General features: G+C 39.8%; 1 protein-coding gene across 20 annotated transcripts in view; it reads right to left on the reverse strand.

Moving 5' to 3' along the window:
* Window positions 1-17,616, reverse strand: part of dst (dystonin) — a 114,053-nt gene that overhangs the window by 15,981 nt on the left and 80,456 nt on the right. For 17 of the 20 annotated variants that reach the window (XM_016668399.1, XM_016668397.1, XM_016668400.1 and 14 more), the window contains 22 exons: window positions 11,310-11,471; window positions 11,019-11,189; window positions 10,599-10,765; window positions 8,695-8,854; window positions 8,147-8,473; window positions 7,917-8,001; window positions 7,216-7,457; window positions 6,909-7,115; window positions 6,702-6,821; window positions 6,505-6,612; window positions 6,173-6,391; window positions 5,889-6,092; window positions 5,477-5,708; window positions 4,479-4,705; window positions 4,263-4,385; window positions 4,052-4,153; window positions 3,495-3,596; window positions 3,040-3,213; window positions 2,204-2,359; window positions 1,857-2,054; window positions 1,203-1,331; window positions 480-650 (listed from right to left, as the gene is read on the reverse strand). In XM_016668399.1, the coding sequence (XP_016523885.1) occupies window positions 480-650; window positions 1,203-1,331; window positions 1,857-2,054; window positions 2,204-2,359; window positions 3,040-3,213; window positions 3,495-3,596; window positions 4,052-4,153; window positions 4,263-4,385; window positions 4,479-4,705; window positions 5,477-5,708; window positions 5,889-6,092; window positions 6,173-6,391; window positions 6,505-6,612; window positions 6,702-6,821; window positions 6,909-7,115; window positions 7,216-7,457; window positions 7,917-8,001; window positions 8,147-8,473; window positions 8,695-8,854; window positions 10,599-10,765; window positions 11,019-11,189; window positions 11,310-11,471 (3,786 nt within the window). The remainder of the gene's footprint in view (window positions 1-479; window positions 651-1,202; window positions 1,332-1,856; window positions 2,055-2,203; window positions 2,360-3,039; window positions 3,214-3,494; window positions 3,597-4,051; window positions 4,154-4,262; window positions 4,386-4,478; window positions 4,706-5,476; window positions 5,709-5,888; window positions 6,093-6,172; window positions 6,392-6,504; window positions 6,613-6,701; window positions 6,822-6,908; window positions 7,116-7,215; window positions 7,458-7,916; window positions 8,002-8,146; window positions 8,474-8,694; window positions 8,855-10,598; window positions 10,766-11,018; window positions 11,190-11,309; window positions 11,472-17,616) is intronic. The other 3 variants (XM_016668412.1, XM_016668409.1, XM_016668405.1) reach the window with 1 other exon arrangement.

Here is a 17,616-nt window from a genome sequence, read left to right on the forward strand (position 1 = left end):
TGTCATAAAGTGAACATTTTTAGAGGTATGAATACTTTTTTAAGGTACCACACAGTTTTGCCCCATAAAAGAATGATTGTACTTTATTATGGCAAATAAAATAATAATAATAATAATAATAATAATAATAATAATAATAATAATAATAATAATAATAATAATTAGAAAACGTGGTCCTGAATTGAAAAAAAAAAGAAGTGATAACTACCTTTTTTGACCTCTGTCAGGTCATCACAAAGAGAAAATATAAAAAGAATATTGCTCCACTTCGACAGCAACTGTACTGCCCCTGATCAACTGTGTAAACCACATCCTGAGTGCCTTTGCCAGCACTTCCACCCTTCATTATCGACACTGGCATTAAAGGCTTTAAAGCTGCAGAGTCAGGGTTCAAGTGTTTGTAAGTGATACCTCCCCAGGACCAGAGGAGATGAGTCATTTCTGCTCAGAGCAGTAAAAGCCGTACAGCGGTGACCCACCTTCCTCTCAGTGACCTTTGCCTGTACGGCTTCCCATTTCTCCTTCAGGCTGGCGAGGTCCTGCTCCGTGTTGCTGTCCGGGCCCTGAGGCGACATGGCAAGCAGCTGGCCACCTTTGTTTAGCAGCTCCCTATAAAGCTCCTCCTTGGCCTCAAAGGTAGAACACAACTCCTGAAACAAAAATAAACACGGTGGCGTGAGGAGAGTGTTTGTCAGAGCAAAACAAAAAAGTTTAAGACCATTTGTTTGTCAGCAGTTAGGCCAAGTTTCATCCAAAAATGGACAAAGAATGAGCACAGCCAAGCCGCCTGAAACTCCAAGAAACATGTTTCCAATAAATATTTAAACAGTATAACGTTACCAATTTGATAAAGTTATTGTTTCCAGAGATTTGCTGTTTATAGTTCTATCAAATACTACCACTTGTGTTTTTTTGGGGGTTTTTTGTGGGGGGGCAGAAACCACTGCTGCTGAAGTGTCTCCATAATCTAGACCAAAAAAAAATAAATAAAAAAAATAAAAGAAAACAATCTCAGATTCAATAAGGTCAGGCATGGACAAATCAATTGGAAACACTCGAGGGGCTTTTCGTCGCTCCCTGCAAGTTGTGTATTTTTCAGTGTCGCTTAATTTTCACACTTGAGATGAAACGCAGCACAGACACAGCCACCTCCTCGCCAGCCTGCCATCTGCATGCAGCCTTTCATATTGTTAAACACATACCAGATGGGCGTTAAGCTGCTCCCGCGCCGTGTCTGGTAAACCTCCCACAGCCTTTGATGCCAACAGCTGACGTTCTGTGTCTTTCAGCCATTGCTGCATATCTTCTATCTCGCCATGGAAACCTTGGGCCTACAACACAATACAACCTGGGTCAGGACAAAAGGTGACTCGAGCACACACACACGCCGATTGTTAGAAACCTGAGTCTGGGAGGGGAACAGGGCAGAGTTAATAATTCCTTCACTTCATTCCTGTATGTGTTCAGCCTGAACTTAATCGAGGGGTGTAATTCGTAATGTTTTTCTGTATTTTACCCTACATCCTACCTTTAAGATGAAAATAAACTCCTAATTTTAAACAAGACGAACCTTTGAAATCCATATCTTTCACTCTTGTTTTAAAAAATTCACTCTGCCTCAAGACTAAATAATATTTTGAAGACTTCTCTTTCTTTCTCTCCTTTTCTTTCTTCGTTTAGCTAAAAGAAATATCATACTTAAAAACACGCCTGTCAAATTAATGAGAAAAGCGTGGGATTACTCACCCCAACAGAACTTTGGGACTTAGTTGTAACGTACTTGTTTCCTTGGGTTGATACTAATGGATCACAGTTTATTAAAGCTAAAGTGAAGTTTCTGTGAAATGAATAAGAACCTGAAGCAGAGACGCTTCTAGCTGTTGCTTCCTCTGGTCCGTCTTCTCCAGGATGGCCTTCCACCTCTGGTTCAGATTCTCCAGTTTGCTCTGCAGACTGGAGGCTTCCTCTCCGGCACTGGACTCCACCAGCTCATTACCAGCCTTGTTCACCGTCTCCACGGTCGCCTTGTGGGCTAACACATCTATCTGGAGCACCTTTAGGGAGGAAAAAGCAGAGATGACTCATAAAAAATAAAATAAAAAATGTGTATGAACCCAATGTGGATATATTTTCAACCTTACAGATACAGTGTCTATACTTGCAAAGAAACAATTAAATGAAAGGTGAAGGAGATTTGTTGTACATGATGCTTGGCGAGCTCTATCTCGATGGCTTTGGGGTCTCCTGCCGCTTTTCTCTGTTCGTTCAGCAGCTCTTCCGTGTGGCTCATCCAGGCCAGCAGCTCATCCAGTGCATGCTGGAACTGGCCCAGTGCCAGCAGCCCCCCCTCCAGTTTGTGCTGGATTAATGACAGATTGACCCATTAGACATGGCATTTAGTGAAAGCGCTTGACATACACAAGACATATTCACCAGTCTGGTGGAGCTATTGTTCAGGGCTCTAGACTTCAAATAGCGGCTGCAACTAATTTCTATATAATAATTAAATATGCAAAAAGAATTGTGTTCAAAGGGAATGGGAAAAAATATATATTTTATTTTCATTTCAGTTTTCTTTTGTAATTTATTTTATTGTAGGTACTACGCTTAATATAAACCAAGTTTGTGAATAAAACAATGCAAGCATTTTTTGTTAATAAGAACTTGTAATTCTAAATATGTAAAAATGTTAACTGTTGGTAGAACTCAAAAAACAGATTTTTAAAAAATGATTTTATCAACTTATTAATTTTTCAATCATCAATTTTTATGTTTTTATGACTATTATGACAAAGTAATGCAAACCTGACAGAGATAATTGAATTTTTTTTTATTAAACTCATAATTTTTTAAGGATAATATAATATCCAATTTAAAAAAAAATGCATTTAGTTGTACAAATTTTTGCTTCATGATGTAATGCAAAGACTTATCTTAAGTGGAATTATTTTGCAACATTACACTAAAGGAATGAGCGATATTTTTAAAACTTGGCACGGTCTGGCCCATCCTTCTCTCCAGCCGTTTCCTGGCTCTGACCTGTCGGCTGATGATCTTCTCATCCAGGTTGTCCCAGAGCATCTTGAGTTCAGACATCGGCTCCTGGATGGCGCAGCGGTCGGCCTCCTCGGTCACCTTCTTCAGAAGGAGGCCGGCCTGGTGGTTCAGCCGCTCCATTTCGATCTGAAGCTGGTACGCCTCTCCTTTGAACTCCTGACAAACGGAGCGCCATGAAACCAAGTAAACACAAACTCAAAGACATGCAGAGAAAAGCAGAGCTGTTTGCTTAGGACAGCGTTTGTGTTGTCGCACATCAAAGGTGCATAGGAACCTTTTCTTTTAGAAAAAATGGTAAGAGAAGTAAATTGGGCACAGCTGATATGAATACAGCTGGTGTTAAAAAAAAAAAAAAACACTTGCAGTGAAAATATCTCACGGCCCAAAACAGGAAAGAATTATCAAGGAAAAAAATAAATAAAATCACCAAACCGTACCTTGAGTTCTACAATCTGCTGCTTGACTGTCTCCAAATCTGTGCCTACGGGTGACATTGAATCCAGTTTGTTTTCCAGTATATCCACCCAGTCAAACATGCCCTGTGTACAAAGTGGGAAACCATTGTTGATGTCAGAAAGCAAGGCTTAGCGCACACACAGAGTCATGTTTCACTCAGGTTTATCTGATTTCATGCAGAAAAGTTCCAGCTCTCCTGCACAGCCTCCAAATGGGTAAACATTTACATTGAAATTAAAAAAGCAACCCGCAAAATAAATCCGTAACCTCAACAGAGTTAAACCAGCCGACTTTAAAAGACTTTATATGAACTTCATACAGAAGTTAAGCCGAACCAAAAATAGAACAACACTGCGGTTGGTGTTTATTGTCTCCAAATTACTAGTCTTCTCATTAAATCTTCTATCGCGCAAATCAGTTGTTTGAGCTTGAAATCATCTGGCATACGATTCGGGTTTAACTTCTCACATATGGCGTAAATTTACCCAAAGAAATAAGTACTCGAAGGTGATTTGTGCTCCCAAATCTGTGTACGTACCTGCAGTCCATCCTGAAACTGCACAGCTGCCTGCATGGCTTCGTCCAGCCTCTCTACTCGTTCTTTCCAAGTCTTGTTGAGATTCTCCCATGCCGAATTCACCTAGGAACATTAAACAGTCCACATGTGAGCAATAAAATCTAATCGCACAAATGTTTCACAGTATCACCAAGTGAAAGTTCTGCATATGAGACAGAATTTTATTCGTTACCTCATCCACACTTTTCTTTATGACAGGTTTGTCAGGTTCTCCGCAAGCAGTCATAAGCTCTGCACCCTGGTTCCGAACCACATCAAGTTCCTCCTGAAGCCCATCGATTTCCTCCTTAAAGCCCTTTGAAATAAATAAAAACATTTAAATACAAGCCTTTTAAAAGAGAAGCCCCATTAGGTTTTATTATCTATGTGCCAGTCGTTTTCTTTCCACCTCCACAAATTCCTGCTGCTGCTTGACAACTGAGGGGTCGACTCCGGGCTCCTCCAGCTCCCTCAGCAGGTCCTGGCTGTCTTTGATAGTGACGATGAGAGCGCAGTGGTCACACCAGAACTTGTCTGCTAGGTCCATCACATCCAGCAGCTTCGCTTCCCGCTCCTCCAGCAAGACCTGGATGTTGTTCCACAGGAACACCATGTGGTCCAGTTTGTCTTGGACAGCTGAAGCAGGGGAATATTGAAAGTGTCACAAATATGATAACTAGAACATAAGGGATTTGACAGCATTATTATTGAAGTGTTGTTGTCTGACACTTTGACACTTTTGTTTGGTTGTTTTTATGACAAGTTAAAGATTTCTTTAGATACAGCACATTCACAACTAAAGAGGAGCATTAAAAAAAACTGGCAAATTCAATCTTGATGGGTTCTGATCGGAGACCAGCAGGGTGGAAACTGATAAGGGCAATCTTATTCCCCGTCCTTGACCACACCATGACTGTCAGTATCAATAAGTAAATTAATTGATATTCAAGTACCACTCTTAATTGAGAAAGAGTTAAGCTAGCTGCTTTAAGGTGTTTTAAAATGAGCGCATAAAACAAAGAGCTTACATCATACATAGTATTTTCTATGACAAATCAAGACATGTCTGTGGTTCATCCAGGCTGTGACATATTGAAAGAGAGCAAGATTTAAAGTAGGTAACAGGAAGGCTCAACAGACTACAGCTAAAGGTAGCATCATGTTGTCTGTATTAAAACAGTCTGTTTGAGAAACTGATTTCTTACACATCTTGTGTGAAATCATGGCTCTTCCTAATAGAAATATTAGATGTTTTTTTTATTGCAGAAAGGTTAAAAAACCCCATTTTGAATTATGTTTATTCATGTATTTGTTTTATCTTGTATATTTTTAATCGGGTGGCCAAAACTTTATTATACAAATATTGCAGGAAGAACACACATTAAACTGACACAGCACATCCAATACCTTTGGCAGATATGTCCTTGTCTGCTCCTTCGGCTCGTGCAATCATCTCTTCACCTCGCTGCTTCAGCGTCTCATAGACTGGCTGCAGTTTCTCCAGATCCACAGAAACAGCCTTGTTTTCAGTAATCTGTTCCTTGATCTTGTCCACTTCCACAGAGATGGACGGAGGCTGGCGCAGGCGTTCAGCAATCCGCTCCAAGGACTCCAGCATGGGGTCAATCTTATCGTGGAACTAAGGCAAGATTAGAAAGAAACCCCTTAGTCAGAGCGTAAGGTTGCTGTATTTTTTGTGTCAAACTGTGTTAAAACAAGAAGTGAGTTCATTCTTTACATTGTTTTAACAATACATCCCATCTCAAATATGGCATTTAATATGCAACAACTGGAGACCAAAACCTAAACTACCCCCCACCTGCGTGGATTTGGAGATGGCTTCATCCAAACTGGCTGCTCTCTCCTTCACATCAGCCTTGAGTTTGGTGTACAGCTGGTCGGCCGTCGTGTATTTCTCTCTGATGGGAACTCCCTCCACGGGGCTCAGTTCAAGCAACTGTGGACCCGTCTTATTCATCTTGTCGATATGAGGTTTGTGCTCGGCAATTAGCTCTCGCATTTGCTGAAAGAGATCAAATGAATTTAAGTACCTATTTTTCCCCTCTTTCTTTTGTATACAAGTCCCAATGAACATGTTCTCACCCTGAGCTCCTCCTGTTGCTGTCTGAGCATTTCATATTCGATGGCGGGCAGGGGCAGCTGGCTGAAGGTGCTCAATGTTTCTTGCAGCCACGGCCACATTTCTTCGTAGGTCTCCCAAAACTGCCCAGCCAGAGACTGCGCTCGCTCCAGCTGGAGATAGCGCTCTGAATTCAGCTGGCTGACAATCCCGTATTTCTCCAAGAGACTCTCGGTCTTGGCCTGATTTTAAAGAAAAATAAAGCAACAGAATCCCTAGCTTTTGTCTACCAATGATTATATTTGAAAAACAAAAAAAAGAAATATATATATATATATATATATATATATATTACCTTCAAAGCTTCTTTCTCTTCTGGGTTTTTGCTGCTCATGATGGCTCTTCCAGTTTTTACAATCTCGTCCACAGCATCTTTGTGCTTCATGATATCCATAGACATAGTCTACAAAAGCAGTCAAATGAATCCAGTTTGAGGTCACATAGCAACTCGGTTTAGTGTATGTTTCTTTGATTGCATTATCATGCGCTAACCTTTTGTGCTTGGAGCTGCGCTGTAGTTTGGTTGTGCTCCAGCCTTATCTCACCCATCGACAGCAGCTTCCCCTCAGCATCAGCCAGCCAGGAGAGTTCGTTATCTGCAGCCTGCTCAAACTGGGAGAGGAAAATGTTGAACAAATGTTCAACAGAAGAACACAACAACAACAAAAAAAACCTGATGTATCAACCAATTTGATTTACCTGCTGAGACTTGAGGATGTCAGCGTTGATCTTGTCGACCTGCTGTGTGATGGTGTCACAAACGACTCTGTACCGCTCATTATCTTCAGTCACCAGTTTGTCCAAACTTTCCCGGGTGTGCCATGGGATCAGGTCCAGGAGTGAACTGCTGAGCTCATTTAGCTTCTCCAAGACAGGCTTTTGGTCTTTAGTCTCTTTCATTAAGGCCTGGATAACATTACATGGAACACATTAGTCTGAAAATAATATAACCGGCTTTTTCTCTTGAACACATCTAAATAAAAAAAATAAAAAAGAAGAGTCTTACTTTCTGTCTGTTTTGTGAATGAATCAAATGCTCGCCCATTGGCTCCTGATCAGCAAATTCCTTCATTTCAGCCTCAGCCATCTCTAACCAGGTGTTCAGGTCCTCATGAGTGCACGCTAACCTATTGGAGAGACTCAAAACCCGCTCCAGCGTCTTCAAAACATTGTCACTCATGGAGTTAATCTCAGCATACTTTGTTTTTATTCCGTCCAGTTTGCCTTGGATAATGACCACCTCGTCTCCTAGAAAAAAGAAAATAAAAACAAAACTAAACGTTATGTCGTCAGATGTGAAAACAGAGTCGCTGGTAGCTTGGGTAACCTTAAAACCTCAAGAACTTCAACCTAATAAAAACTGCTAATTTATTTACACTCCTGGTAAAGATGAGCACGAATCCACACACTGAAAAAGTTAGAAAAATTCAATCTTGGATTTGAATACACATTTGTTCAGTTTGGGAGGAAATAAATTATGTTAAAAAAATACATATATATATATATATATATATATATATATATATATATATATATATATATATATATATTTATTTATTTATTACCAAAATCACCAGTGCACAATTATTGGCACCATTAACAAACCCCTTAAAAAATACTACAAAAGGAAAAAAAATGTATATAAAATAACTTTTTAATTGCTTCTAAGTAACAAATGAAGCCTACTCATGTAAGAGAATGACATGCCTGTTGTTTGCTTCAGAAGCTCCAGTCCATTGGAGATGGCTTGGTCAACATTTTTCTTCCTTAACTCAATATCACTCTGCAGCGTCTGAAAGGAAATGTTTCAGGGAGTCAATGAGGAGATAAGAGGCACGTGTCAAACTACGCAGGACACACAGGTATCTGATATGAGCTGCAAAGATGATGTAACTTAAAAGAAAAACATAATGGTTGGCCTGGGGAGGAGAATATACCCGCTGTTCTGCCAACTGCCTTTCAAGAACGTCAGGTTTGTAGTCCGCCGCAGAAACTTCCTCTAGCTTGGAGTGCACCTCGCTGAGCCAGTTCATGAGGGCCACTTCGTCCTCTCCAAACAACTGGGCGTTGGCCAGAGCTTGCTGCAGCATGTCTGCTTTTCTCCTGCATCGCTCCTGGAGCTCTATGTAACTGGCCTGGGTGGCGTCCAGTCTGGACTGGACGAACTCCTTCTCTTCCACCGAGCTCACAGCTTTAAGCATCTGCCCCAGACTGACCGCCTGACACAGGTCTCTACTGTGACCCATAATCTCCTCTTCTAAGCCCTGACCAGGGGTGGATGGAAAACGAGGGGATGGGGAGGAGATGATGCAAAAACATAAAAATAAAACTGAACAAAAATAGAAATGATTGATGATGAAAAACTTAGAATAACAATGTAAACGAATGTAACTGCATGATTAAATAAATGAACTAAAGCTAGTGATGCAAAATAAAAATAAAAAAATAAAAAAGTGAGGTAATGTTGCAAAAGCACTAATATTACCTTATGCTGAGTGATCTGATCCTCTAACTTGGATGTCTCAGTACCAATTGGCTCAGAATTGGCCAGATGTTTCTCTGTGGCCGTGAGCCACTCGGTCAGTGGCTCCAGAGTCTCATGAAACTGCTGGGTGACCACTAAGATGCTTTCCAGTTGCTTTTGCCTGCCATGTGCATTAAAGGAGATACAGAAAATGTTGTTTAGAAGTCATAAATAAACTGGATTGTAAATGAAGTTCCAATTTTAGAGTGGGACTAAAGAGCTGTCAATTATTTGCAAACAGACATAGAGAAGAAAGCTCTGACAGATAAATACAATAGAAAATAAATGGAAGGCTTAAAAAAGCTGAATAAGTTTAAAAAGGAGAAACGGTGTTTTCACATTTTGTAATCTTATCACAAACTTCAACGTATTTAATTTGGATACATTTTATATGATAAGGCGACACAAAGAAGTCCATAATTGCACTGGGAGAATATGTGGGCAGGTTTACCAGTCATGCACTCTGCAAATCTGACCAGTGAGGGGAAAAAAANACACAAAGAAGTCCATAATTGCACTGGGAGAATATGTGGGCAGGTTTACCAGTCATGCACTCTGCAAATCTGACCAGTGAGGGGAAAAAAAAACTGTTTAAAGAAACATCAAAAAACCTTTTTGCAGTTTGTGGGAACAAACGTGTAGAGGGAAAAGCTCTGGACAGATGAGATCAAAATTAAAACTTTTTGGCCTCCATGCAAAATGCTGTGTGTACCAGCAGATGGATGACCCTAAATATACAGCCAAACCTACAGTGGAGTGGTTTAGATCAGGGATCCCAGACTCCAGTCATCGGAGGCCAGTCTCCTGCAACTTAAGATCTGTTGCTTCTTTTAACACTGAATAACACAGTGAGAGGGTAACGCTTTATTTGATGGGATGAGAATAAGACTGACATGACACAGTTATAAATATGACATTACTCCTGTTATGAACATGAAGGAGTCCTCATGAATGTCTGACTGTTGTCATGAAGTGTCATTGGTAAATGACAATATTTTTAATGCAAAGTTGCTTTAATAATTGCATCAAAAATGCATTAAAAGTGCCAACTTTGCATTATATGGTAAATAATGACCCTTTAATGCAAAGTTGGCACTTTTAATGCAATTTTTAAAGCAACTTTGCATTAAAAGTGTCATTATTTACCACATGACACTTCAAGACAAGAGTTATAAACATTCATAAATACTCCTTCAAGTTATGTCATATTTATAACAGTGTCATGTCAGTCTTATGCACACACTTTCAAATAAAGTGTTACAATATAGAGCATTAGAAGGACTCTGCAGACTTTGGCTGGCTTCTGAAGAGATAATTCATCACATGATTCAAGTGAGTTACATCTAAAAGTTGCAGGACACCAACCTATGAGGACTGGTGGAGACCTTGGGGCTTGGATCAAAGTATTTTCATGTGATAGAATGTTAAAATAGCCCAATCAAAGCCTAGACCTAAATTCAATTGAATATGTGGCAATACATGAATATTGATGTTCACAGACATGCTTTATCCAATACAAATGAGCTTAAGTTACTTTAAAAATGAAAAAAAAAGTCATTATGTAAGTACACAAAAGAAATTACACCCCAAATTAAAGAATTGACTCTAGGCCTGAAAACAAAAACACAAAACTGGTTTCTAACTTTTTTTGTAAATTATTTTTGAGAAATACGCATCAGCCGTTTTATTCTGTAATAAAATAGTTACACTGAAAAGCCATAAAACTTGATTGTACAAAATGCAAATAGAAGTTAAAGGGATGTAATTTGTTCTGCAAGACATTTGAAATCTTGCTTTATGAGCGATTGTGTTTTACAATGGATAGATAGTTGGGCACTATGAGTTAAGTGCATGTATATACTGACCTGTTTTCAGCTTTCTTGAGCAGATTGTCCCACCTCTCTCCCAAGCATTCAATCTCTTTGGTGATCTTTTCCTTGTCCACAGCCTCTGCCAGTTCTGCAACCTTTCCTCCCTCATTTTTTATGAGCTCCACGGTTGGCTTTCGGTCGTCCAGCAGTCTCTGCAGGAGCTGTCAGTCAGGAACAAAGAGAGTGAGTTATTAAGGGCAATAATTAGAAAACCAGTAAATCCAACAGTTGCAAATTAGAGGTCCATTAAACAAAAAGCTTTGTGTTAAACTCTCATGGTTAACAATGGGTGTCACCGAAGTCAGATGAATGGCAAAGCAAATGTTAGATGTTTGTTTAAGTGTTGAAGTGCTGAGGCTAAAGTCGAAATTGCTTTGGTGTTCATGCATTTCACACCATGCAATTAACACTTACTTTCTGCTCTTGAATCTGTGCCTTCACCACTTTGAATTCAGCAGAAGGAGGCTTCTGGTTAGCAACAAGCTCTTCTGTATCGGTCAACCAGCTGAGAAGGGACTCCAGAGCATCCTGGAATCTTCCGCAGTGAAGCAGGGCTTCGTGCAACTGTGCTGAACGCTCAGCAACCTGCAGACAAGTTATAAATATGAACAAGTCACTCACTTGAGAAGGGCTTAAAATACTATGAAGGATGTCCTTCTCCAAATATCCACATCACAGTCACAAACTAATAAGAACTGAAACTACCTTCTTATTAAGAGTATTCCACTTAGAGTTGATGCCGTCCAGGTCATCCTCAATTTTTTTGGTGCTGGTGCCTTTTGCAGCGTTCTGGATAAGGCCCTGCCCAAGTGAGTTGATGTCATGGAGCTGCGTCTGCAGTGGATCAATGTCTTCTTTCTGGAAAGCCTAAAGACAAAACGAACAAACAGTGAATACTCGTTTCAAAATAAAAGCTTTTAAGTCATTTTAAAATTATTGTTCAAACAAGACACAATTTTTTTCTACACTTCAACAATGAAATTAGTTTACTTAGAATGAATAAAACTAATTTGTACAAAGCAACAATGTTTCACATATAATTTGGGTCATTATAGATTGTAAGGGTTAACTCAACTTATTTATAATGGAAGGTCCTCTAATTTTAAATGCCCTAAAACATCCTTTTATGTTATTACTCTTTTCACTTTGATATTCTCTTACATATTTTTTCCACATTGACAACAGTAAAAAATGACTTAGACTTAAAAAAAAACCCCAACAGATTTAACAATTAAACCACAGCTGTGAATGACATCCAGGCTGGACTGCCGGGAAACAATCTCATTCACAGATCATGTAATCACATATGTATGAATCCAGGCAGCCAGGAATAAACTTTAAACAGATACATCAGTTACCCAAAATGTGTGCTGGGCAAGCTAATAAGAAAGAAACTTAGAAATGAAGAAAAATGCTATTTATAGGCACCTGTGGGCAATAAAAACCAAAGGGTTCAAGATCAGGGCATCCAGCAATGGCATTTAGTAAGGCCTCAATCTCCTGCTCCCCTGCATGCTGGAATGTCTGTAAACTTTTAGGGAGACAGGCCTCCAGTGATTGCAGGAATTCCTCCAGCTCCTCCATGTTGTACTTGGACGCCCCTTGCTGTTGCAGCATACATGGATCTGTCGGCTGGGTGCTGCCTGTGGGTGAAGCTACAGAGTTTCCGTACGCCTCAGGCTGCGTCACCACCACACTAACCAGCTCACAATCATCCTGAGGTGATACATCTTCCAGCAGCTCAGCAGTGCTGAGCTCATCGTAGTCTGTTAAAGCCTTAGTGCGATAGCCACAGGTACCATTTTGCGTTCTGGAACCAGACCCCAGAGATGACCTCCCTGTGGAGGGTTTATGCTCTCCATTGCTCTGGCTGTCCTTTTCATTAAGCTTTACCACTACATTTTCTTTCAGTCTTGACTCCTGAATCATGCTGCTGCTGTGGTAAAGAGACTGGTTGTCCCTAACGGGACTGAAAGGAAAGTCCTCCTGCCCTGAGCTGAGTGAACGCCCTGTTTTCAGATCCCCAGAGGTATGCATTGCCTCTGAGGATGAGAAGCTTCTTGTGCCGGGGCCTGTTCTTTTGTGGGATCTGTGTTTGTGTCGGTCCCTCTCAACAGAGGGACTATAAAGGCCTGAGTCCTCTTCAGATGTAAGCGAGGTTGTCATACTCTGTCCCCTCTTGCCACCAATAGAGCCGGGCCTCTCCCCAGTCCCGGAACACAGGGTCCCGCTGCGGCTCGCAAACTCTCCCAAATTATTAGGAACGAAAGTCCTCCACGACCTTCGGTGATGAGGATGATCCTTCTTCTCTCCTCCATGAAGACGTGACTTAGAGAGCACCGTGTCACCTGTCACGTTCCCATTGAGTTTGAGCCCATCGAAGACCGCTCTCTCATCCAGAATTGCGGGTTTCCTCGTCCGGAGTTCAAACGAGCTAGAAGTGGAGAGACCTCCATTCCCACAGAGGCTGCTCAGGTCCAAGGTGCGATGCGTGTACGGTAAAGTCCCCGCAAAGTGTCTGGAAGAGAGGCTTCCCTTAGATCCAGAGTCTATCTGCTCATTGAGTCGCACGGTGTCATATATGGATCTCTGGGGAACGTAGCAGTCATCAATGTTCAGGTCCTCCTCCTCCCCCTTCCCAACACAGGACGGGTTTTGTCTGAGGCAATCAGGTCTGCTCAGCGGTTTACCCATTTCCCAGACAATTGTTACTGGTCAAAACTCAGAAGAGATTGAGTATGAAATCCTTTGAGGTATACTACACAGTGCTTCAGTGCACACTAAGCAATGAGGTCAAAATAAATGAGCAGCACCTGTATACAAACATGTTTGTGATCATCTGACTCAGAAGTCAAGAAATACACTCTCAGCATTTCTTGTTATATTTTTAAGTAATATAAAAAAATTGTCTCTATTGAAGTATTCCACATGTAAAAAGTTTTAGAAATACAAACATGTCTAAGCCGATAAAAACAATTAAAGAGCAGTGATGTTACATTTTTACACTCCAAATTAGGAATCAGAGTCCTGCCTTTTTGTAGAGGCACCAATTCCCAAAATATTCCTCAAGGCTTTCGTGAAAACTTATTGTCTGTTCCTCTTGTCCCAAGTGCTCCCTTATTCCTCCAGAATCTTCACAGCATCCAGTTTACCCGAATGAAAAAAGCTTAAAAAAAACAGCAAACAAACAAACAATATATCCACAAACAAATCCCGAAAGCTCTGCTTGAAAATACAAGCAGCTCTGAGGGGAGCTGGTACTCCGGGATAAACAAAAAAAAAGCCTGCCCTTCTTCTCACATCGCTCCCCTCGCACTGACAGACACCCTCCTGGCAGAAGGTTTCATGCCCCGCCCCCGCTCATTATTCAGACAACATCTGCCACAACTCCATTTGTGCTCCGAGCTGCTCCGGCACATGTTGATTGGTGGACATGTGACCCTTTCCCCCCTCATTCTAATTCCCCCTCATTTCTCCTCGGCCCATATGACTTCATTTCTAAGCCATCCTCCACATCCTGACACAGTCACTCACTTTCCGTCTTTCTTCTTTCAGCGACTGAGAGAATGGGGAGGGGAAGCAGCACGCGCAAGCTTCACACACACACACACACACACTACACACCGAACCAGTTCTCACTGATGACATCACAATATGCTGAAACAGATACACGTTTTCCCTTTTTTCTCTCTTTGCCCTGCAGTCGCTGTGGACCCTGTAGATATTCTTAATTACAGTGGAATGCTGAGGGAGGCACAGGGCTCAGGTAATTTAACACCAGAAGCTGTGCCAAATGTGCGATAGGGCTTTTACATCCAACCAAATGAAGAAGAATAAAACAAGAGGAAACAGGAAGAAATAATAGGAATTTGTAGTTGATACCTTTTAGTTTTAAAGAGCTTTTTATATTCTTTGATCTTCAGACTACATAGAAAAAAAAAAACTACTGATATTAACATTATTTAAACACAGTTTCTACACTGAAAACATGATTGCACTCTGGTTCTGCTAAAATGAATTTGAAAAACACTGGATTTTTAAGATTCTATGTTGTTTTTCACTGGCACTTCAGAAACACATTGACTTATTTTACCACTTGTAGTCAGCGCCACAATAATTAGAAAATCTCATTGTTTTCCAAGTTGCAAATAAAACCCAAGCAGAAGCACAACTGAATCCTGAAAGTAATATTCTCTTTCTGTTTGACTTTGAGATACTAACTGGTGTTTTTTTTCTTTTCTTTTTTTTTTTTTTTACAACAAAAGACATCATGTTTGTTGCTACATGCAGAAAAGGAATGTTCTCATTATCAGTAAATCAAACATAGCAACATGATATCAACGTAGTTTGCTAGAACTGAGATGAAAAAGGCTAAAAAATAAAAAAAATGTTGCATATTTTATTTTAAAATGGTTTGCTTCTTCATTACTATTTGTGGAAGCATTACTAAAATGTACAGTCCATTTTCATCATGTACTTGCTATTCATTTGCTTTAAAATATAATCTTAACTTTTTATGTCATACTAAACTTTGACCAGATATTTCATTGGGTTTTTTTTATCTATTACCTGTTTCCATATATTTACGTGTAAAGCACTGTGAATTATGTCCGACACATTAAACACACTTGCATTTAAAATAAGCTAGGGGATAACACTAAAGATGTAAAAGAGGCTAGGGTTTCTTAAGCCTGATTCTGTGATAGTGACACGGAGATGCCATAAAAAGATGTAAGTATGTGCAGAAAACAAAGATTAGAAATCTCTGCTGAGTGGAAAACTCAAAGTAATCACCTTCCAGGAAGGATGATGCATCTCTGCTCTTACACTAACGGGCCTGCAGAAGTTTCAGGTTTCACCTGAAGGAAAATGTGTCATGATCCACAGAGCAGGATATAATAGATGGTTTCAGTGACACTTTGTTTCTTTCTTTTTATCCTCAACATCAGTGACTTAGAGTAGTAAAAAGTATGATTCAGTGGGTACAAATTCTTTTAAAGTTATAGAAGATCCTGATGTAATGTCTGAGCAGCTGAAAAAAGACTTGTACGCCCACACGCAGAAGTGTTGAGTCAGTACAACTGACCTTTACACACATTAAGACATACATAAACCAGGTCTGCTATGCTTTTGAAAAGTTATTAAGTCAAATAAACACACAGAGTCTCTCTCAAAGCTTAACCAAAAATGGTAACAGAAGAGTAAAATAAACGCAAATTAAAACTTATTTCATTTCTTTATCGCTAAGGCCTCCAGTCTGATTGATAAAAACAAAGTTGAGTCACTGTTTGCTTCCGATGTCCTCTCAAAACTAAATATTATCCACAACAAGGACTTTCCACAAGCAGCTGAGGCATGTATGACCTCTCAAACCCGTGGAGCGGCAGGACAAAGACTGGGTGTGCACAATAACGCCACTGCTGCTTAGCAACACTTTGAATCAATCACTTTTTCTGTGATTGCCAACAAAACCAAAACTCCACTCAAGAGACTGACACTTCCACCCCCACGCTACCTCAGTGATATTTTAATCCAGGCATGTGAGATAAAGGATAGTGTGAAGAGAGTCCAGAACACTCCTAGGATAAATTAAAAAACAAACAAAAAAACAACGTAGACGTAGCATCATAGAGCAGTCACTTACTGTTTACATTATTTTAGATTAATGTAATGTATTACTGTAAATGAAGAAGGCTTTCAGACTGTCACCCACATATTTAGGTTAATCCATTGACTGGAGGAATGGAGATAAATTTAGGGGACTTAATATGTTTCATATCTGTCTGCAAATTTTGATAATGAATAAACTCCTGACCCCCACATGTACAAAAGTAAAAGCGTAGCTGTACATGACAACTACCATATCAATATAATCAAAATTGTCTCGATTGGTTGATTGTCTCAGCAATATTCTAGCACCCATGAACCTATTTTCATATTTAGTGATCAAACTTGGTGTTCACCGAGATTTTCCCACAAATCACAAGCATTCATTCCATTTCAGATCCTTCAAAATATCAACCCATCAGTTACTGATACAGAATCCAGATATCTGTTATTATAACTAGTCAGAAAATAACTATGTAAATGTTCAGAGGTTGGGACACAGGCTTAGCTATATTACTGTGTAAAGTGACGCCCTGCTGAGAACTACCTGGCTGTGACGGACTGTCCGATTTGCCCTTATGATTGTACATAGACCCCAGTGCTTTTGTGAGAGCCAGCTGTCCTGACTGAACACAGCAGTAGTCCCCAGAGGACTGCTATGTATGCAGAAAAAGTACTTAGGAAAACCTAAGGCCTCTAAAATTCTAATAAAAAACGTGCAAAGCTGACTTCATACCAATTCTAGGGTGGATGACCAATGTAAAAAAACAAAAGTATATTTTCTCTTGACACAGACCAAAGAAAATTGTAATTGATCCACTGGGTGAGATGTCCTGAAACAGCTATTCTGCAATGAACCGGAACATTGAAGAAAATGGTGCAAAAGTATATTTTCAATAAAACCAAAGTACGATAATGGAAAAAATACATCCCAATATCTAAAGAAGTCATGTTGATTTTAAGAAAGACTTTGTGTACAGAAAAGGGAAGTTTCTCTTAAAAATTCCACATATATTAGACTGGTTTTCTATTCAAAAGCAGTTGGATTGAAATATCTATAAATCAATTAATCAAATCTTATTTGTATAGCACATTTCAGCAGCAAGGCATTTCAAAGTGCTTTACATAATTAAAATAAAAACAGAATGTAATAAACAGTGAGAAAGAGAAAGAGATTTTGAAAACAAATGATTAAAAAAGATAAAAACATTAAAACCCGCGCCCCTTTTAGGACTTCAGTTAAACCTTGTTTAACTGGGACTCAAATCCTCTGGGAATTTAGTCAAAAACACCGTTTGACAAGGACTCCAGCCTCTAGGTTTTTAAGACTTTAGTCAAAATGCCGTGTGACAAGGACTCTAACCTCTAGAGCTTTAGTCATAAAAACATAATGTGTTATGATCCG

Source organism: Poecilia formosa, unplaced genomic scaffold (genome assembly GCF_000485575.1).
Source record: "Poecilia formosa unplaced genomic scaffold, Poecilia_formosa-5.1.2 Scaffold15, whole genome shotgun sequence".
NCBI classification, from domain to species: Eukaryota; Metazoa; Chordata; class Actinopteri; order Cyprinodontiformes; family Poeciliidae; genus Poecilia; species Poecilia formosa.